At 46.9% G+C, this 22935-nt stretch overlaps 1 protein-coding gene across 1 annotated transcript in view; it reads right to left on the bottom strand.

The window, feature by feature from the left end:
• EVC (EvC ciliary complex subunit 1) overlaps window positions 1-22935 on the bottom strand; it is a 70524-nt gene that overhangs the window by 19328 nt on the left and 28261 nt on the right. Inside the window, 4 exon segments of the mRNA XM_060246123.1 lie at window positions 2042-2252; window positions 17788-17897; window positions 19632-19844; window positions 22473-22571. Coding sequence (XP_060102106.1) covers window positions 2042-2252; window positions 17788-17897; window positions 19632-19844; window positions 22473-22571 — 633 coding nt within the window.

Raw genomic sequence — 22935 nt, 5'->3', positions numbered from 1 at the left:
ATCTTCCTCCTCCACAACAAACACCCTATGAGGTGGGTGTGGCTGAGACAGCTCTCCCAGAAGCTGTCCTTTCAAGGACAACTCCTATGAGAGCTATGGCTGACCAAAGGCCATTCCAGCAGCTGCAAGTGGAGGAGTGGGGAATCAAACCCAGTTCTCCCAGATAAGAGTCTGCACACTTAACCACTACACCAAACTGGAAACAAGGCTGCCCTTCTAGCCACTAATGGAATCAGGATGCTGGGCCTTTGGTGTGTTCCATGCTATGCTGAATCCATGTTTTCTCTACTGCTTTTGTTTTTATGAAAAACCGGTCATGATGTTGCTGGCAACACAGCCTGGGAGCTGCACCAGGCCCGGTGATGGCAGAGGTGCAGGCCTGGGCCTGCAAGAAAGTGGGAGAAGTGCAGAGCGGCTTCCTCCAGGGGGGCTGGGCCCTGGGCCACATCACCAGCCCCACTGAAGCTGGGGGCAGGCTGGGCAATGGACATCCAGAGGCTGGGAGTGGGCAGGGAGGGGATGGCCGCTATGTGGAGCTCCTGCCTGGAAGGGCCTCACAGCTGTCGCCCAGCTAAACCCTTCAACAGCCAATCAAGGAGGCCAGAGAGAGGGTCTTGAAGCCACTTCAGCCAGCCCCCTGGCTCAGCTAATGTGTGTGTGTGTGTGTGGGGGGGGGCTCTGGAGTAAAAGGATGAAGGGCACGAGGGTTTCCAGCAGGCAGGAATTCCAAACTTGGCCCCTCTGGGCGGATGCTTATTTCTGCAGATTGGGGGCACATGGAGGGAAAGAGATTTCCTTGCACACTTGCGGCACTCCCCAGGTTTGCAAAAAAAAAAAAAAGTTTTAAAAAGTACCCTGGGGATACTTAAATCCACCCCCCAAACGAAAACTGTGTTCCCATCACTGCCCGCATTGCTGCTAGGACTCCAGGGAAAGCCTGTTGGAGCTGCAAGGACAGCTGCAGCAGCAATAACCACCCCAGCCACTGCGTGGCCTCCCGCAGCAAGAGCTGTCTACGCCACTGCAGGAACCGCCCCGGCACCGTGACTGCTGACAAGGTAGGGTTGCACTTTTTCGGGCTGCTGCCGCCGTCACAACCACTGGCAAGAAGACAGCAGGGCTGTGCCTTCAACAGCCATGTGTGCATGAGAGAGTGACCGGGGGGGGGGGGGGGAGGAAAAGCCTCAGAGATCAGCAGCTGTGCAGCTCTTGGTCTCCAAGGCACCCATGTGCATGTGAGTGTGAGAGAGGAAGAAGACTCAGAGATCTCCGAGGCATGCATGTTTGTGTGTGTGTGTGTGTGTGTGTGGGGAGCAAGCCACAAGCCAAAACACATAATGCAACATTTTGTTGTAGGTCCCCACTTGTATGTGTACACACACACAGAGTTATGGAGTGGTGGAGGGAGACAGAGAAAAAGACTGACAGTAGCAATGATGGAGGAGAGAAAGAATAATTAGGAATGAGACACAAAGTAAGAGAAGGAGTGAGAAAAAAGAGAGATGGTGAGAAGCGGGGTGGGGGTGAGAGAGGAGAATAAGCAAAGGCGAGGAAATGGGCTGGCTGCCCCTTCAAGTTCCTTGCAGGTCTCCACTTGTCTATTCTATTAGCAAAGTTAGCCAAATCTGAGGAGACTTAAATCCAGAGACTGGAGTTGTGAACAGGCAAGATGGATCTTCTAACAAACCTGAAAAATACCTTTGGTTTACTGAAGAGCCTACCCAGTTCTTTGCTGCTACACAGAAGATGGCCTCCCTTTTTAGGAGTTCTTCCTGCCCTGGAAAGGCTGAATCACCTCTCCAGGTGCCCTGTCTTGGTGATGGAAGCCAGATTGCAATTTCACTCTAGAGCATCACGACCAGGGTTCCCTAGGTCTAACAGAGGTGCCCTTGTGGCAGCGTCCTTCACTCTGGCACAATTGAAACAGATCTAGCACCTAAACCTCTGCACTTGACAGATTTTGACCACCTTGTTATTCTGACCAGATGGGCTGAATGTGACCTGAGAAATAAGAGGGGAGCCAAAGGGCAAGGCTGGGTACCGTTTCCTTCAGCTGTTTCCACTGGAGTTCATCTAAGCAGTGCAAAGAACTCTGCTGCAGGACCTGATGCTCCTTCAGCTGCAAAATGAAGCTTCTTCTCTGGGAGGTTCGCATTTGTGCAAGAACACTCAGAGCCGTCTGTCGCAGGGCCACCCTCCGCAGGACAGGCTGCAACAAGGACTTGTGCTCCTGAGCTATGCATTTTGAAGCCCTGTGAAAAGATCACAGTTCATGAGTGGAGATTCAGGGAGAAGCATCTGTGGAATGCCACCTGAGGCTTGTAAGGCGCCTTTGATTGGAGTAGGGGTGGCCGAACTTGCTTAACATAACAGCCATATAGAATAGATGTCTGTGTCAAGCATGCATATTTCTGAGTACCATTGTAGCTCCTCAGACAAAGTACAGGACACCACGCTCTCCTGCCCACCCCCCCTTTACAACTTAAGGGCAATAATAAATCCATCTGGCTCAAGGATGTTTAGGTTAACTTAGCTGGTAATGGTGTGATACGCCTCTCCCCCAGATTCACACAGTCTTATCTACTTGCAGAGAAAGTGTGAGAAAGGGAGATGTTTCTATTACTTGCATTCCTTAACATAAAAGAGATATGTAGTAGTAACCTTTGAACTCATGACTCAAATTGCATCTGTATGTTATCCTTTGAAGCTATCCTATAAAGCAACTATGTGAGTCTGTACACGTCATTACTTCCAAGGCTTTTGTCCTTGATAAAGCTATGTAGTTTCTACAATAAAGCAACTTTTGATTTAATAACAAAAGACTGATTATTGAGAAATATCGATGCTTGACAGTCTGGAGAGCTGCAAGCCTGGGAGGGAGGGAAGGAAGGAAGGGCGGGAGGGAGGAAGGAAGGAACGGAGGGAGGGAATAGATGGGGATGGAGGGAGAGGTGGAAAGAGAGCAACTTTAACTCTAAATGCATTCTCCAAGCTGCTGGCTGTCTTGGCAAAGTGATTTAAAGAGAAAAATGCCTTCTCCAAGCTGGCTGATAGGGTGGGGGGTGGGTTCAAGTGCCACACATGTGAAAGAGCTAAATGCGGTTCCTGAGCCACAGTTTGGCCACCCCTGGACTGGAGCCTTTGCTCTAGAACTCATGTGGGTGCTGTGGGATAGATTCAACTATCCTCTAACCATCCTCCTGCAGCCAATGGGGCCTTCTTCCTCCAGCAAAAGAGCCCCTGAAGTCTCCTTAGATTGAAGAAAGGCTTCACACTTGAGCCAAAAGGAAAGGTGGGCATCAATATTTTAATAAACAAATAAATGAATCAATAAATGAATCAATGCAGAAGTGGTGGTGCAGGACCTTCAAATGGTCCTGCTTCTGTGCAAAAGGGGAAATCCTCTTTCACAGCCAGGACAGCGTAAGCCCAAAAAGGGAAAGAAAATCAAGAAACAGCCCCCCAAAGAGAAAGTCTTAGCAGAGAAAAGGCAGCAGCAGACCTGGCCTTTAATTCTAAGCCACTGATGTCTGATGAGAGAAGGCAGCCAGAGAACACAGCCATCCCTCCCAGGGCAAAAGAAGGAGCCAAGCCAAAGGCAACTAGACCATGTTGGTGGAGCAGCGCCTGCTCTCAGGCTCAGCAAGGGATCCAAGAGAAACGTGCAAACAGGCCACCCCTCTGCCTCTCACTGTATGTGCCCTGGCTGGTCATATCTTAAGGCAGGCTCTTGAAGTTAGAAGTTACAGAGTTTTAACAGCTTTCCATTGCTTTGTTCAGGCCTGCAGCTGCAGATGGGAGAAGTCCCTGTGTAAGATCTCCTTGCTTCTAGATGGAAAGAGGGCCTTCCCTCTGCACCAATAGGCTTTATTATCCCTGTTTTTCCACCTCTTCTATAGGTCAAAGAAGGCTTTCCTGAAATTTCCAGAAAGAGATTTTCTTGCATTGTAAAACTAAAAAAAATCTCTTTCCTGCTAGGGGTCATTGTCTTCTAGCTGGAAATGTGACTTGATCATCTCGTTTCTGGCCAGGGAGCAAATAAGCATTCCTAGAGCTGAGCTGGGTGAGACTTGACTCCCCCCCTCCTGCCTGTCTCTGCTAAGAGAGAGAAACACTTTTAAAATTAAAGGTGAAGGTTTTGAACAGTCCACATCTCCAAAGTAAAACACATTCTCATCCATCTCCAGTTTGGGACTGCTGGTTGGTACCAAGCCCCAACGGTGACTCTTTTCCTCTGCTCTCTTGCCCCAGACATTCTCTGTGTCAGCTTTGGGCACCCTGGCAATGCTGGTCTCAGCAACTGTTTGTTTAGGGGCTTCTGCTGCTGCAAGGACACACACTGTGTTTTCAGCATTTGTAACTCTGTAGAGAAATGCCCTTTTGTGTGTGTGGGCTTAACTGTCTGTGGGCTGGTTGGGAGAAGACTACCAAACTTTAGGTAGGTCTTGGCCTAATCTCCTCCTTCTTCCTCCTCCCCTCCTGTCTGTAACCAGTAATCTTAGGAGGGCAACTCCCTACAGAGTACAGGAAATCCCTCAGGGTTAAAGAGCTGCCCCAGAATGCTGCAGGAGAGAGAGAGTTCCTGGATGGGACCTGCTTGTTTTATATTATTGGGTTTGGGGCAGGAAGCAAGTCAGTCGGTTGAGCTTGCCCTGCTCCTGGGCCAGAATTGATTGCCATTTTGGGGGATACGTTTGACCAGCTTACCCCAGAGTAACTAAGGAAGGTGCCTGCCCCGCAAACCATCTAGATAGGGCATGAGTTTATCGTAGGGAGAGAGATGAAGCGCTTTTGCTTATGTTATTGTATTTTCCATTCATTTCTAATTTGCCTGTATGTAGTTGGAAGTTTAAAATAAATTTTTAAATTTATCGTGTTGTCAAGCGCGCTTATTTCTGTAACTTAATCATTAGTCAAAGAGCAGGTCACCAGCTCTCTACTGCTCCCCCCTTATTTACAACCATTGGGCAAGTAATAAATCCATCTGGCCCAAGGATGTTTATACTACAGCCTGGCTGTACCAGGAGAGCAGACCGATTTAGCAATAAACGTAGTTTTGTATCCACTTGACTCGTTCTTTTGAAAATCGCATGCTTGACACTACTACCTTAAAAAATTCTAATAATTTCTGGGCCATAGTCTCGGGTGCATTTCGGGCCGATGACCCATCTATGTCTGCCATTTCCTCTTATGTTTGGTTTCAGCACTTCTCAGTTCTGTTCCATCAAGATCTAACTTGTGCTCAACCATCTGATTTTCCTCTAGCCGATTTACCTGACTGGCCTCCTGTCCCTCCAGAGGAAATAAAAGAATTAATTACACAACTGAAATTAGGAAAGGCTCCTGGCCCAGATGCCATTTCCTCCAAAATCTTAAAATTAGACCCAGACTGGTGGGCTTCTCCCCTTGCGTCTCTGTTTACAATTGTAGATCGAACTGGCATGGTGGAATGCAATAGTGGTCCCGCTATACAAAAAAGGTGATCACACTAACCCTGCCAATTACAGGCCGATTAGCCTACTCTCCATCATTGGCATGCTTTACTCCAAACATCTCTTAGTCAAGCTCAATCTCTGGATGTTGCAGGAAAAAATTCTAGGCCCTGAACAGTTGGGCTTCTGCAAAGGGAAGACCACTTTAGACCACTGCATTACCCTATCCCATCTAGTCAACAAGTATACTGTGCATAATAAAAACAGGTTGCTTACCTGTAACTGATAATCTTTGAGTGGTCATCTGTGCAGTCACACACATGGGTCTTGCCGCAGGCAACAGATCCATACCTCGGAGTCTCCAGTAGCTCGCCTCAAGCATTTTTTGGCGCGCTCTCCCGCTCGCCCTGGGGAGCAGGCATCGACTGCGCATGCCTGGAGCGAGCAGGAGGCGCCCCTCCCACTCAGTTTCTTCCAGCCGCTACTGACAGTCTACAACGGTAAAAACCAAGGCAGAAAAAGCCAGCAGAGGGGAAGGCTGGGTGGGCGTGTGTGACTGAACAGATGACCACTCGAAGATCATCAGTTACAGGTAAACAACCTGTTTATCTTCATTGTGGTCTCTGTGCAGTCCCACACATGGATGACTAGCAAGCTGAAAGTCAAAAAGGAAGGTGGGTGCTGGCAAGAAAAAAACATTTTCATACTTATAACGTATGCATGCACTCACCTGGGGTGATTTCAGTGGAAGATGGACCTGAGGACCGCTTGGCCGAAGGAGGCGTCCTGTCTGGCATGAACGTCCAAAGCATAGTGGGAGACGAACGTGGATGGTGAGGACCATGATGCAGCAGAGTAAACGTCCTCTAAGGAGACGCCGTCCAGGAAGGCCGAGGAGGTCGAGACTGCTCTAGTCAAGTGAGCCTTAAGACCCTCAGGTAAAGGTTGGTTAGCAACTTCGTAGCACAACCGGATTGCAATGGATACCCGCTTAGAGAGTCTCTGGGTAGAAATTTTGCAACCTCTTTGAGGATTGCCGTAGGCCATAAACAAGTTAAGGTCCTTATGGAAAGCTTGTGTACGAGAGAAGTAAAAAGACAAAGCTCTTCTGACATCGAGGGCGTGTAGAGCTCTTTGTCCAGAGTCCTTAGGATCAGGAAAAAATGTGGGCAAAGAAGTAGAAGTTGAAAGATGAAATTTCGATACGACCTTGGGTAAGAAAGCTGGATCCGCTCTCAGGACCACCTTGTTCCTATGAAAAACTGTGTAAGGTGAGTCAGAGCGGAAAGCACAGAAATCACTGGCCCGCTTGCCGGAAGTGAGCGCAACCAACAGGGCAGTCTTCCAAGAAAGAAGATTGAGGTCCACAATAGCCAAGGGTTCAAACGGGGGTTTCATAAGTTGTGCAAGAACTAATGACAAACTCCAAACTGGCACAATCGGTTTGATAGGAGGGTGAAGGTGCAACATGCACCTAAGGAATGATTTGGACAGTCTATGGGAGAAAACAGTCTGACCGTCAACAGGCTTATGGAAAGCTAAGATGGTGAACCTTCATGGAGGAACAGCTGAGATCCGAAACCTGTAGAGACAGAAGGTATTCCAGGATCGAAGGGAGAGGTACAGACTGTGGATTAAGTTGTTGAGAAGACGGAAAGGAGCAGAAACGCCTCCACTTGCATTGGTATGAGCACCTGGTAGAAGGTTTTCTGGCATTTAGGATAACTTCTGCGACCCCTGGTGTTAAAATCAAGGCCGAATTCTCCATGCTGTGAGTTGCAGGATTTGGGGATTGTGGTACCATACTTGGTCGTGATTTTGGGTGAGGAGATCGTCTGCCAAGGGCAGACGGCGGTAGGTATGATTCGACATCTGAAGGAGTCTCATGAACCACGGTTGCCGTGGCCACCATGGTGCTATCAGTATGAAATCTGTACCGTCCCAAACGATCTTGAGTAGGGATCGAGTAATTAGAGGAGTTGGAGGGAAAAGGTAATGAAGTGGACCCCTCCAAGTGTGAAGGAAGGCATCGTTGCCTCTCCTGGAGTAAAAGAGAGGGCATTTTGAATTGTCCTTCGTAGCAAAGACATCTATCCGTGGAAGCCCTAAGCATGCAAAGATGCGATGCAGGTAGCGTGGACTGAGAGACCATTTGTGGTCGTCTATGCGAATTCTGCTGAGGAAGTCGGCCAACACATTCTCTATCCCAGGCAGGTGAATGGCAGTCAGGAAGATGTTGTTTTTGATGCACCATTCCCAAAGGACTATGGGTATGCGGCACAGACAGACAGACCTGGTCCCACCCTGCTTGTTCAGATAAAAAACTGTGGCCATGTTGTCAGTTGTGATCTGAACATGTAGGTCGGTTACAGATGGAAGAAAGGACTAAAGAGCCCTGTGAACAGCAATAAGTTCTAGGCAGTTTATATGCATAGCCCTCTTGGGTGCAGTTCACAGACCCCTGACAGTCTTGTCCTCTAAGTGGGCTCCCCATCCTCACTTGGAGGCATCTGTAGTCACAATGGCAGAAGGAGGAGGAAGGACAAAAGGCATTCCGCAGAGTAAATTGTCTGGTACTGTTCACCAGAAAAGGGAGAGTTGAACTTTCTGAGGTACAGTGAGAACGGTATTCTGAGGTTGTACATGTGGATGGTAGGCACGAACAAACCAAAGCTGGAGTGGCCGCATACGTAGTCTTGCAAAGTGAAGAACGGAGGTTGTTGCAGCCATGAGGCCCAGAAGATGTTGAATGGTAATTGCAGGTTGTGTTGGGGCAAGTATGACCTCCTGGGCCAAAGACAGAAAAGTCTGGGCGCGATCCATGGGAAGATAGATGAGGTGAGGGCAGGTGCAGAGATGAGCACCTATGAACTGTAGGTCCTGTGTTGGGGTGAGGTGAGACTTGGTAGCATTCACACACAGGCCCAAGGAGGCAAGGAGAGAGAGGGTTGTTTTGAGATTCTTTGCCAGTTGATGTGCTGTCGGGGCGATGAGCAACCAGTTGTCTATGTACGGGAACACAGGAAAGTTGCAAAGATGCAGGGCAACTGCCACCACTGCCATGCATTTCGTGAACACCCTCGGGGCAGTGGACAGCCTGAACGGAAGGGCTCGATACTGGAAATGATGTTGTCCCATGGCAAAGCGAAGATATTTGCGGTGCTGAGGTCTGATGGTTACATGGAAATAGGCATCCTGGAGATCCAGGGAGGCCATCCATGAATCCTGCAGAATTAAAGGTAGGATGGATTGGACAGAGATCATTCTGAATTTCTTGTAGACTATCTACTTGTTTAGTCTCCTGAGATCCAGAATGGGTCTCTTGCCCTCATCCCTCTTGGGAACTAGGAAATATCGTGAGTAGAAGCCTGTCCCTTGATGGTGATGAGGAACAGGTTCTATCGCATTTTTTGGGAGAAAGTCCACAATCTCTTGTTTGAGATGAGGGGACGGAGGGGTAACAATGAAATGGTGATGGCGAGGTGGCAAAATGAACTCGATGGCGTAACCTAGGCGAATTATGGTGAGCACCCAAGAGTCTGTGGTGATTGAGCTCCAAGTCGGATAGAACAGGAAGAGTCGTGTGTGATAAAGAGGATCCAGCTGTTGGGAAGGGTACAGAGGGAAGTCAAAGAGACTGCTTGGCTGGCTGGGTAGACTTTTTGGTCTGCTGAGAGCGTGGCTTCTGGTGGAAAGGTTGTTTTTGTTGAGGAGTTTTCCTCTTCCAATACTCGGATTGTTTAGGAGAGCGCTGACGCCTCTGAAAAGATGGTCAAGGACTAGGCGGTTTGAACTGTTGTGAGGCTGGCTGAGAGACCCCAAGACGCTTTGCCCTCTTGCGGCCGACATCTACAGAGGTGAGGACCTCATCAGTGAAGGCGTGAAAGAGGCCAAGGCCATCAAAGGGAAGATCTTTGATTTTCTGTTGGATGTCCGGTTGCAGATTTGTGGATCTGAGCCAAGCGTGCCGACGCAGTGCCACGGAAGATGCAAAAACCCTAGACGAATAAGAAACAGCATGCCTGATAGAATTTATTTGCTGTTTGGTAACTCTTGAGAGCTCGGAGACTAAGTTGGATGCGACCCTCTGAGAAGTTTCAGGGAGAGAAGGGATGAGAGACGTAAATTGATTGGCAAGATTGAAGGTATAGGCAGGGAAATAAGCCAAGTAATTGTTAACCTTTGAATTAGTAGAGGCAAGATTGTAGATTTTGTGAGCCAGGGTGTCCAACTTCCAGTCCTCACGATCAGGAGGTGTAGGGTGTCTAGAAGGCTTGGCTTTAGTTGCGGAGTGTACGATGATGGAATTTGGAGCTGGATGTGAGGCTAAAAATTTAGATTCTGGAGCATGTACCCTGTACAGGGAATCAAAGCGCTTCGAGGTAGGTGGAATGGAAGCAGGTTTGTCCCAGGCCTCACGAAGTCCTTCCAAATGCACTGACAGCATAGGTAGGAGTGACCCTGATGGGAAATCAGCTTGAACCAGATCGTGGACCACATCTGAAACCTTGGGTGAATCCGAAGGGGGAGTCACATTCAAGGCCTCAGCCATAGGGGTAATCAGATTAAGGTAGGCTTTTGAACCGTCAGATGGAGAGAGACGGGTTGGATGCGTAGTATCAGAACCAGGAGAGCCAGGAGGATTTTTGGAGTCAGAGGAGCCAGAACTGTCCTTGTCGGATTCGGATTCCTCTGGTTTGGGAGGAGGAGCTACAGGCTTGGTAGGTGCAGATGCAGATACAGGGTCCTCGGAAGGAAGAGATTTTGAATGGGATGGCAAAGCGGTCGAAGTCGTGGCAGGTGCCGAAGACATAGTGGTGCAAGCTGTGGCATGGGCTCGAGGCATATAAGACTCACGGTACCGAAGAGGTTCGCTGTCTCGAGAAGAGAGATACTCCGGGTCTCGGGTTCGAGAAGGGTCATGGTACCGAGGCGATTCAAAGTCACGAAGTCGAGGCGTTGACACTTCACGGTCTCTGTGGGGCGCGACATCCAGTTCATGGTACCGAGAGCGCCGGAAAGCTTCCTCTGAGGGGGAACGGGAGTAGCAATGGTAGACTCGACGGTGATGAGGTGATGGAGATCTGGAGTCAAGGAGTACTCATATTGACCCATTTCGTAATAATCCCGGTAGTCATGGTAGACTGGTAAGTGTGAACGGAGATCATGACATTGAGCCGGTGAGAGAGAGCGGACATGTTGGGTGGAAACTTGTGTCGAAGACTCCAGGTATACAGGTAAAACTCCAATGTCCCGAAAAGATCCTGCTTGAAGCAGAGACCGTGGATGCTCTAGAGGAAGGGTCAGAGGATCCGAACGTGGGTCGGGTTCGAAGATGTCAAACGGCATGACACTACGGACCGAGGGTGAACGAGACTGAACCAGAATGACCTTGACTGGAGCTGGAGAATGAGGAGTGAGATGAGGCATGTCTGAAATAACGTTGGAAGGCGCCAAAAGCTCTGGAGGAACTAGAGGTTGGGTCGAGACTGCTTGGGTGGAAACCGAAGCCATAGTTGTCGAGATGGTAGCTGTTGAGGTGGTAGCCCTCGGAGAAGTCGTCGACGTCGACCTTGTCGGATCGCAAGATTTCTTCAGAGCCGAGGCTGATGAATCGGTGTGGTGAGATTTCTTCGAAGACCTATGGCCGGTGTCGGAGTGCTTGGATGCTCTCTTGTCGGACTTATGCTTCGAGGGGTTGAGGAGCAGCTGACGCAGCCGAATCTCCCACTCAGTGTGGGGGAAGCGGCGAATCAGAGATGGGCATGGCCTGGAGAGATTTTTTGAGCAGAAAACTTTGGAGTCTAGCCACTTGATTTTTTCGCGCCTGTTTACCGAAGTTCGCACAGTGGGGGCAAGTATTGACCCGATGAGCTTCGCCGAAGCAAAAAAGTCAGTAAGAGTGTTCGTCTGAAGTAGGGATTTTAGTTCCACACCTCCGACACTTTTTGAAAGTAATTTTCCCTTCCATACGCTCTGGACAAGGGAGGGGAAGGGAGGGAAGAAAATAAAGGGAAAGGAAAGTGCAGAAACAAGGGCTTTTTTTTATTTTATAAGGACAAAAAAGACAGGGCAGAAATGGAGATAAAGAGAAAAAAGAGAATACGATACCAAAGGCAGGAGAAGACGAGCTGAGGGGAGAGGAACGCAGCAAGGTAGGTGTTGTCTGGGCGGCGGAAAGGAAGAAACTGAGTGGGAGGGGCACCTCCTGCTCGCTCCAGGCATGCACAGTCGATGCCTGCTCCCCAGGGTGAGCGGGAGAGCGCGCCAAAAAACGCTGTAGGCGAGCTATTGGAGACTCCGAGGTATGGATCCGTGCCTGTGGCAAGACCCATGTGTGGGACTGCACAGACCACGATGAAGATCCAGAAATTATTTGTTGCTTTTTTAGATTTAAAAGGTGCATTTGATTCAATTGACAGGGACCTCCTCTGGATTAAGCTAGATAAACGAAACATGGATAAAAGACTCCTTATGCTTATTAAGAGATTACACACTTCTACCACCTGCCAGATCAAATGCTCATTAGCAGGCAACCTAACATCGAAGATTGCTGCCAATAAGGGTGTCAAATAGGGTTGCATTTTGGCTCCCTTTTTATTCAATCTCTTCCTTAATGACCTAGCTATTCAGTTGTCTGGTCTTGACTGCCATAGTCCAAAACTCGGTGCATTACATGTACCCTTGTCACTTTATGCTGACGATACAGTGCTGTTGACCTGCTCTAGAGTGGGTTTAAGAGGTCTGTTGTCCCGTTGTGTTCTGTATTTTACTAGTAATAAGCTCCAGCTCAATTATGAGAAGTCCAAAATCTTAGTTTTCTCAAAACAGTGGAGACTTTACAAATGGGTTGTTGATGGTAAAGACATAGAGCAAGTCAAGTATTTTAAATACTTAGGTGTTTATTTTCAATATAATGTGACTTGGTCTACCCATCGCAAGTGTGCAGTGAAGATAGCTAACATCAGTGCATCTGCCATAGCTCACTTTTTTTATGGCAGAGGTAACCAATTTGTACCAGCTGCCATAAAAATATTCAAAGCCGAAGTGATTTCACAACTTCTGTATGGCATCCCAATCTGGATTGGATCTTATGAAGGTGCTATTGAATGCGTCCAATCCAAATTGTTGCGTAAAATTCTGGGCATGCCAAAATGTGTCCCATATGCTGTTATCTGCTTAGAGACTGGCATGTTTTTAATGGTTACTAGTGCATGGCTCATGATCTTCAAATTGTGGCTACGCTTGCACTACAACTCTGAACCGTGGAGCTATATCTCTCAAATGCTCTCTGAATTTAATTTGTCAAATTGGTCAGCGCAAATTGAGAGAAAAATAAAAGCAATGGGTTTATCCCTAGAACTATTGTCCATGCTGTCCTTCACCACCGCAGTCCAACAAATTAAAAACAGGTTGCTAGATGTTGAGTGCCAAGAACTATACAGTCTGGCTAAGAAAACTTGTTCTCCACTGAGTTTTGAGATTTCTCTTAGTACTGGGAAAATGGCCTCATATCTATCCGTCTTGCAGGTGCCATAGCAGCGTAGAGCTTTTTCCCTTGCCAGATGCAATGCCATGCCCTCCGCCATTCTTTATGGCAGATTTAACAAGACAGCCTACTCAGTCAGATACTGTCTCTGTAAGCAAAAATGTGTGGAGTCAGTTACTCATATTCTTCTTTATTGTAATTTGTATACAGATCTTCCTCACAAGTATTTACATCCTCTTTTAGTTAGCATGGTTGATTGTTCTGATGCACTTAAGGTCTATAATCTTTTGACTGATACTTCATCTAGTGTCACTGAGAAAGTGGCTAAGTTTCTTTATTCTGTTTTAAAGGCACGCAGAGGATCTCACAGAAATAGTTTATGTTTATGCTTTTCCTGATGTATATGTATGCAATCGTTCCATTTTATCTTTTTCTTTTAGCCAATTTGCTCTGATATATATATCTATATATTTTATGCCAATAAAGACTAACTTGACTTGACTTGACATGAAATGGATGGGACAGTGATGAGAGGGGAACCCTGTACAGAGCATACCAAGGGGGTGCCCACGGGAATAGAAGACCACTGGGATACAGACATTTTTGTGGTGGCTCCTTCTTCATCATTCGACATTGTTCTGGGAGTGGGATGGTTGGCCAAACATGAACCTGACATCAAAGGGGGTGATCAAATCATAGACTTTAGAGATGGGGGATGCGAGCCCCACCAATGGAACGTGGAGTGGGGTCTAGAACCGCCCCCCTTAAATGAAAAACTGTGCCTCACTACAGAGGAGGTGAAATCAATTCCCCATGAGTACAGAGACTTAAAACAAGTGTTCAGTGAAGAAGCAGCTAATGAGCTTCCCCCCCCATCGAGATATGGACTGTGCTATAGAATTGATTCCGGGGCAGAGCCTCCCTCAAGCTAAAATATATTCCATGGAGTGGGCTGAAAAAACAGAACTTCGCAAGTTCCTAGACAAGAACTTAAAGCGGGGGTTCATGAGACCGACTATAGCCCCACCACGCTGCCCCCATGCTGTTTAGGAAGAAGGAGGACGGGGGGCTCAGGCTATGTACAGATTTTAGGGGGAGCAACGCGATTTCGACCTCAAATGCGTACCCCATACCCCTCATAAAGGATTTATTGAGCACTGTGTCAGAGGGAAAGATTTTCACCAAGCTGGATCTAAGAGACGCTTATTTCCGGGTATGCATAAAAGAGGGAAATGAATGGAAGACGGTGTTTAACACGCCGATGGGACAATTCGAATACTTAGTCATGCCATTCGGGCTACAGGGGCCCAGGGAGTCTTTATGAACTTTATAAATTACGTCCTACGAAAACTTTTGTACCGTGGGCCAGTGGTGTACTTGGATAATATAATTATTTATTCAAATGACCTCCCCTCCCATGTGAAATTAGTGAGGGAAATCTTAGCAACCCTCTATGAAAACCAGCTGTATGCAAAACTATCCAAGTGTGAATTCCACAAGACCGAATTGGATTACTTAGGTTACAGAGTGTCGGGGAAGGGTTTGGCAATGGAACCCGCCAAAATATAAGCCATACTAGATTAGGAACCCCCAAGGACATGTAGACAGCTCCAATCCTTCATCGGATTCGCAATTTTTATCGTAACTTTATACAAGGGTTTGCACACACCATGCTACCTTTGACGGACCTTCTTAAGACGAAAAGGAAAGGTCCAGAGGCCAAGCGGCCAGGAGCAAAATTAAATTGGACAGAAAATTGTCAAGAAGCCTTCAACAAGTTAAAAAGTTTGTTCACCAGCAAACCCATCTTGATTCCCCCCCCCAATGAATTAAAACCCTTTGTGGTTCAATGCAACACCAGCTGTGTTGCTGTGGGGGCAATTCTCATGCAACCAGATGAGGGGGGGGGGTCCCTAAAACTGTGTGCTTACATCTCTAAAAAATTCTCTCAAGATCAGAAGAATTAGTCAATATGGGACAAGGAAGCTTTCACTTTAACGTTCGCACTAAAGACATGGCGATCTTGGTTAGAAGGGGCGAGGGTTTGAAATATGGACTGATCATAAGAACCTAGAAGCCCTTACTGGTCGTAGGAAACTAACTGAGAAACAGATCCGGTGGGCGGGATTCTTTGCTAAATTCGATTTTAAGCTGAAGCACATCCCAGGATCTCGACTGCCTCAGCACAACAACCAAAGGGAGGAGGTGATCGATTCACTCATCTCCCCCAGCCATTTGGGGGGAGTAGTAACTACCCGCTCACAAGCAAAACGCAAAAAGTTAGAAGTGCGTGTGTGTGTGTGTGAAAGACTGATTGTCAAGGTGGAAAAGGAGGGAGATGCAATACCCGAAGGGGTAAAGAAAGGGGAGGGAGGATTCTGGTACAAGGACAGTAAACTTTACGTACCAGAGAACCTCCGAAAAGTGCTTCAACTGTGTCACGAAAGCAAGCTATCTGGGCATTTTGGATATGTAAAAACCTTGCATCTGGTGAACAGACAATTTTGGTGGCCATTTATGAAAAAAGACATCTCTAATTATGTCACTTCATGCCCAATATGCTTGATGGCTAAGGGGGGGGGGGGAAGCCCCCAGGGTTGTTACAACCACTGGAAACAGCAACCAGACCGTAGTCGGTAGTCTCACTGGATTTTATCGTAGAGCTTTCCCCCTTGCAGGGAAAGGCCGTAATTCTTGTAGTAGTGGATACTTTTTTAAAGCAAGCCCACTTCATTCCATGTTCTCAAATACCCACGGCTAAAAGACTAGCTCAATTATTCTTCTAACACGTGGTGAAACTACACTCATTTCCGGATAAGTTAATTAGTGACAGAGGCATACAGTTCGTTCCCAACTTCTGGCATGAGTTTTGTAAATTAATGGGGATTGAGCTCTGCATACCATCCCCAGACGGACAGACAAATGGAAAGGATAAATGTGCTGTTGGAGCAATACTTAAGATGCTTTGTAAACTATCAGCAGTCCAACTAGGCAGAGTTGCTTCCATTTGCAGAATATGGCTGTAATAACAGCATACATGGCTCCACCAAATCATCCCCCTTTCTAGTAGTGAATGGGTATGAAGGGAAACCTTTACACAGCTACTGGGGGGGAATGATGCCTGAAATCCCGTCAACTTTTGAACAATGGTAGGGAAAGTTGGGGAAAGCTTGGAACAACATCCAATAAAATTTGGAATTGGCTAAGGAGAACTACAAAAAACATTACGATAAGCATTATTCAACCGCTTGGGATTTTAAAGTGGGAGATACAGTGTTCCTATCTACCAAGAACTTGCCTCTACCACAAACTGGCATACATGTTTTTGGGACCATTCCTGTAATCAATAAAGTGTAATCAATAAAGTGACTGTGTAATCAATAAAGTGACTGTAGAACTTGAATTAGCCAAACTGTTTAGTAAGATACACCCAATCTTTCATTGCAGTTTACTTCGGAGGGATGCTGGAGCTATGTCTTGGCCCAGCCCAAGGCTCCCAAGCCTATTTCAGTGGGGGACCTGAATCACCATGAAGCAAAAGAAATCTTAGATGCTAAACCGAAGCGGGGTGTATTGTATTTTCTGATTAGATCGAAACATTTTTCAACAGCACACGATGAGTGGGTAATTTGCTCAAATGTGAGAGTGCCAGCTCTTATTAAACAATTCTATGCTAAATATCCTTCAAAACCCCAGAGAAGGGCTTGGGGGGGCAGTATGTCAAGTGCGCTTATTTCTGTAACTTAATTGTTTGTTAGAGCTCTGTTATTTATAACCATTGGGCAAGTAATAAATCCATCTGGCCCAAGGATGTTTATACTACAGCCTGGCTGGTACCACTTTCAAGTCGCCTCTCCCACAGGTTCACACAGACAACTCTTATCTTCTGCTGGAGAAGTGTGAGAATGGGAGATGTTCCTTAGTAATAAAAGAGATAGCGTTTAGTAACCTTTGAACCCGTGACTCAAGTATGCATCTGCAAAGTATGCATCTTTGAAGATATCCTATATAGCAACTGTGTAACCCTGTATATGGCATTACTCCCAAGGCTTGTGTCCTTGGTACAGCTCCTGAATTTCTAACAATAAAACAGCTTTGATTTAAAACAAAAGGCTGCTTATTGAGAAATATCGGCGCTTGACAGGTGTTAATTTCTATTCCGCAAGCAGACAGGAGTGAAGTTCCTTAACTGTTGAAGGAGTGAAGTCCCTCCGTACCACACAGTTCCCCCAACTACTTGGAAACGCTAGGAATGGATATGGTGATCCCTAGGCAGGAGAAAAGTGGCAAAGGCAGGTTCCTGGTGACATGGGAGGGAGGTTGGGAGGCTGCCCACTAACCAGAGCCCAGGAGAGGGTCAGCGGTGGCAGCAGTATCCTAAGGCAGTGGAGTGGAACAGCCCCTTCAGGTCAGGGAGCCAGTTTGGTGTAGTGGTTAAGTGTGCGGACTCTTATCTGGGAGAGCCGGGTTTGATTCCCCACTCCTCCACTTGCACCTGCTAGCATGGCCTTGGGTCAGCCATAGCTCTGATAGGAGTTGTCCTTGAAAGGGCAGCTGCTGTGAGAGCCCTCTCCAGCCCCACCACCTCACAGGGTGTCTGTTGTGGGGGAGGAAGGTAAAGGAGATTGTGAGCCGCTCTGAGACTCTTCGGAGTGGAGGGCGGGATATAAATCCAATATCTTCGTCTTCTTCAGAATCCCAGGAGGGCTGGGCGGAGCCGGGGCCTGCCTGCAGACACAGGCCCGGTCTGCCACAAACTCTAATGGAAAAACATGCTTGGCTCTAACCTTCTGCTTACTGATCCCTTATAAGCCGCTTCAATACCAAACAAGTGATGCAGTTTAATTCTCTGGCTTAGCTACTTACGCCTTGCTCAGCCCGCCCAGTCTGGTAGTCACACACTGAATCACCTTCTCATTGGTCTCTGACAAATGCCTTTGCATCACAGCAGAGAAGGCATGATCTTCCATCCACAGCTGGTTTGGGAAGCAGGAAAAACTCTTTGGTAAAGCTGGTTCACAGCATTTTTTCAAATTCAAACATGACCAATTACAAAACCAACTTATTCCAGTAAGCAACAGATGCCCCTCCCCCACCCACCCCAACATCTCTAGATTTCAACAGCTAAAATAGCTTGGTTTCTAGCAGTGATTTTAAAAAAACTGTTCTAATCATGCTCCTTCAAATCTGTATCTTAACAAACAATAAAGCATCAGATACAAACTGACATGTTATAGAAGCTGTAATGGACAGTAAATGGTTAATGCTTTATCCTGGTCTGAGAACCTTGAGTGACAAGGGATTTAGATGGAATTCTTCAGTTGAGAATGTCAGTTAAGAATGACAGTTGGGAGTATAGTGAGAACAGTGAAGGAGAGTTAAGCAGAGGGAAACGTATGAACACATGAAGCTGCCTTCTACTGAATCAGACCCTCGATCCATCAAAGTCAGTATTGTCTACTCAGACTGGCAGCAGCTCTCCAGGGTCTCAAGCTGAGGTTTTTCATGTCTACTTGCCTGGCCCCTTTTTAGTTGGAAATGCTGGGGATTGAACCTGGGACTTTCTGCTTACCAAGCAGATGCTCTACCACTGAGTCACCGTCCCTCCCCAAAGGATCAATGACCGATCCTGAATTAGGGAAGTGGGACTTTTCCAGAACTCTTAAAAGGGGGTGGTAGTGCTTAAGAAAGAAAACTGGAACTTGTGCGAATGTTTATGCCTTTGTGAACTTAAGTATTTATGAGATAAAGAAGCTTAAGATCTTTCTCCACAATTTTAAAGATCTGCCTACTTCACTGTAACAAACTATCTATTGTTTATACAAAACTACCTAATTCCTGTTGCTTGTTCACCTTCTAAGTCCTAAACCTACATGTCCATTTCCCCTCAAAAGTGAAATAAAACCGTTTGTTAGTTTTGAATTACCACCAGCCTCTTGTGTGCCATTATCAGACAAAGACAAGAGAAGGGTTTTATTTAGTCCTTCAGTTTCCTAGGCTGGGTCAGCATATATCTATATACATTTCAACAAGTGGGACAGACAGATAAAGAAAAAGAAAAGGGACTGCTCATCAAACGATATAGAAAAATAGAATCAGAGAAAAAGAGGAATTGTTATCAAAGCTCATATTTAAATAAGGTTAATTTAAATTTAAAAAGTATAATGTAACCGCCCCCACTCCAGACTTCTTGTTGATCTGTGTAACCAAGGTCCCTGTGCCATACTGATAATAAAAGCCACAGAGACAGAATGCCTCTTCTGTGCCCTATTCAAGAGACAGCAACTCTGCAAAAGTCTCAAACTGGGGTCCAAAGATAGAGCCACAAGTCGTTCACAAGGACAGCGTACGAGTCACTTTCACACCCAACCGGCCAACGAAAAAAAGAGCCCTCTCAGGGACAAGCTACATGAGAGGCTTTTTTAGAACATCAGGTCTGGGTTCCTGGATCCAACTTGCTATCCCTGCAGTGACACGGCAGCTGTGGGGGGAGAAGGAGCTCCTGCCTCTCCCCCAAGCCTCTAAATCTCCAGATGAGAGTTATTTGCCCCACTTTGGAGCTGCACATGCAGTATTCCTACCTGACTTGTCAGAGAATGTCAGAAAATTGCCCCCCAGGCTGCTCTGAACATGGGCATGACCTTTCCCCCTCAGCAGAAGGGAGAGCAGTAAAGATGTGATAAGAAACAGGGCCGGGTCTCATGCTGTACCTTCTGCTCCTGCTGCATCTGGTCCTGGAAGAAAGTCCAAAGCTTCTGCCGCTGGCTCTCTGATTTCTCCAACTGCAGGGCCAAGTCCTCCTGCTGCTCCTCTTTCAGAAGCTCACGTTCTTTGAGTGGCAGACTTGTTAAAACAGGCAGAGTCCGAAGAAACAGCTGAGCAGTCAAATCCTCCAAACTACGAGAGTACTGAGAATACAGTTTCTGCAATGAAGACAAACTGTGATTTCAGAGGCTGCCATCCCTTCAGGAGTGCTGCCTGCCTACTGAGTCAGGCACCAGCTGTGAATTTCGTGCTGGGAGCTCAGCTCTCCAACGCGACTGATTTGGATCAGGACCTCAGCAAGTGGGGAGGAGGGGCTTCTGCTTCCCCATCCACTCTGCAGGTGTGCTTCTTTGCCATGTTAGGGACTGTGAATGTACTGCTAAGCCACACATGCAGTAGTCAATGCCATATGCAGCTCCCCCAGGGAAGTGGGACAGGGGAGAAGTCTCTGCTCCCTGCACGTAGGGTCCTGATCTGAATTGTGGCCCCACACACGTGAGAACATCTGACTAGAAGTCCCTACAGAGCACGAGTGTCAACATAGCATGCAGTTGGACCCTATGGCTATACACAGCTGTCTGAAAGGTCCTCTGTCTCCATCAAAGGTTACTACAAGCTAAATACCCAGCACTAATCAATGAAGTCTCCACATGACAGGGGTTACAAATACAGCGGAAGACAGAAACAGGATCCAGGATGATCTTGACAGGCTGGAAAACTTGGGCTAAAACCAATAAATGAATTTTAATAGGGATAAATGTAAAGTTCTGCATTTAGGTAGGAAAAATCCCATAAGAACATAAGAGAAGCCATGTTAGATCAGGTCAATGGCCCATCCAGTCCAACACTCTGTGTCACACAGTGGCAAAAATTTTTATATATACACACACACTGTGGCTAATAGCCACTGATGGACTTCTGCTCCATATTTTTATCTAAACCCCTCTCGAAGGTGGCTATGCTTGTGGCCGCCACCACCTCCTGTGGCAGTGAATTCCACATGTTAATCACCCTTTGGGTGAAGAAGTACTTCCTTTTATCCGTTTTAACCTGTCTGCTCAGCAATTTCATCGAATGCCCACGAGTTCTTGTATTGTGAGAAAGGGAGAAAAGTACTTCTTTCTCTACTTTCTCCATCCCATGCATTATCTTGTAAACCTCTATCATGTCACCCCGCAGTCGACGTTTCTCCAAGCTAAAGAGTCCCAAGCGTTTCAACTTTTCTTCATAGGGAAAGTGTTCCAGCCCTTTAATCATTCTTGTTGCCCTTTTCTGGACTTTCTCCAATGCTATAATATCCTTTTTGAGGTGCGGCGACCAGAACTGCACACAGTACTCCAAATGAGACCGCACCATCGATTTATACAGGGGCATTATGATACTGGCTGATTTGTTTTCAATTCCCTTCCTAATAATTCCCAGCATGGCATTGGCCTTTTTTATTGCAAGCACACACTGTCTTGACATTTTCAGTGAGTTATCTACCACGAACCCGAGATCTCTCTCTTGGTCAGTCTCTGCCAGTTCACACCCCATCAACTTGTATTGGTAGCTGGGATTCTTGGCCCCAATGTGCATTACTTTGCACTTGGCCACATTGAACCACATCTGCCACGTTGACGCCCACTCACCCAGCCTCAACAGATCCCTTTGGAGTTCCTCACAATCCTCTCTGGTTCTCACCACCCTGAACAATTTAGTGTCATCCGCAAACTTGGCCACTTCACTGCTCACTTCCAACTCTAAATCATTTATGAACAAGTTAAAGAGCATGGGACCCAGTACTGAGCCCTGCGGCACCCCACTGCTTACCGTCCTCCACTGCGAAGACTGCCCATTTATACTCACTCTCTGCTTCCTATTGCTCAGACAGTTTTTGATCCACAAGAGGACCTGTCCTTTTACTCCATGACTCTCAAGCTTTGTAAGGAGCCTTTGATGAGGAACTTTATCAAAAGCTATAGGATGGGGGAAACTTGTCTTAGCAGTAGTCTGTGTGAAAAGAATCTAGGGGTCTTAGAGGACCATACACTGAACATGAGTCAACAGTGTGATGCAGTGGCTAAAAAGGCAAATGCACTTTTAGGTTGTATCAACAGAAGTATAGTGTCCAGATCACGTGATGTGATGGTATCGCTTTACTCTGCTCTGGGAAGACTTCACCCGGGGTATTGTGTTCAGTTTTGGGCACCACTTTTAAATACGGATATAGACAAGCTGGAACGGGTCCAGAGGAAGGCAACCAAGATGGTGAGGGGTCTGGAGACCGTCCTATGAGGAAAGGTTGAAGGAGCTGGGGATGTTTCGCCTGGAGAAGAGGCGGCTGAGAGGTGATAGGATCACCATCTTCAAGTACTTGAAGGGCTGTCATATAGAGGATGGTGTGGAATTGCTTTCTGTGGCCTCAGAAGGTAGGACCAGAACCAACGGGTTGAAATTAAATCAAGAGTTTCCAAATCAACATTAGGAAGAACTTTCTGTTAGAGCAGTTTCTCAGTGGAACAGGCTTCCTTGGGAGGTGGTGGTCTCTCCTTTCTTGAAGGTTTTTAAACAGAGGCTAGATGGCCATCTGACAGCAATGAAGATCCTGTGAATTTAGGGGGAGGTATTTGTGTGCAGGGGGTTGGACTAGATGACCCTGGAGTTCCCTTCCAACTCTATGATTCTTTGATTCTATGTATCCTTCCACCAGGAAAAACCTGAAGACACCCTAAGAAACCCAGACAGACAGCACCAGGGATGTTTAAGAGCCACTGACATCTGAAAGAGACATAGCAATATCGCACCTTGTAGAGATCTACGACGGCCTCACTGATTTCATGATCACTCTCTTCTTCCATCTTGCATCGCGCTTTTCTCTGCCGTTCTGACAATTCAGGATAAACCTAAAGTTGAGAGAAGAGAACCTTCTTTAGAACAGAAGGCCACTGTCCTGCAAGATCTGGCTCCATGCTTCTGGGAGCCCACCCTAACTAGCTTTAGAGGGCAGAACAGGGATGTCTTTGTGCAGCTGAGAGTTACGCCAGAATCCATGCCAACCACAGATCCTACAGCGATCTGACTGATCCATTTTCTTGCTTATTAGAACATTTACATGCCTTCTGAGTCAAGGCTGAAGCCTTTCTCCAGTCTTAGGAGAGGTGCTTCAGATTAAGTGGTTCTCCTGTTGGAGGACACCTCCTTGGGCCAGAAGGGAGGCTCTACTCTGTATTTATTAAAAGATAATACTCTGTATTTATCCAACCTACT

The sequence above is a fragment of the Heteronotia binoei genome, chromosome 9 (assembly GCF_032191835.1).
Source record: "Heteronotia binoei isolate CCM8104 ecotype False Entrance Well chromosome 9, APGP_CSIRO_Hbin_v1, whole genome shotgun sequence".
Lineage (NCBI taxonomy): Eukaryota > Metazoa > Chordata > Lepidosauria > Squamata > Gekkonidae > Heteronotia > Heteronotia binoei.
This window is presented reverse-complemented; position numbering and strand designations above follow the sequence as displayed.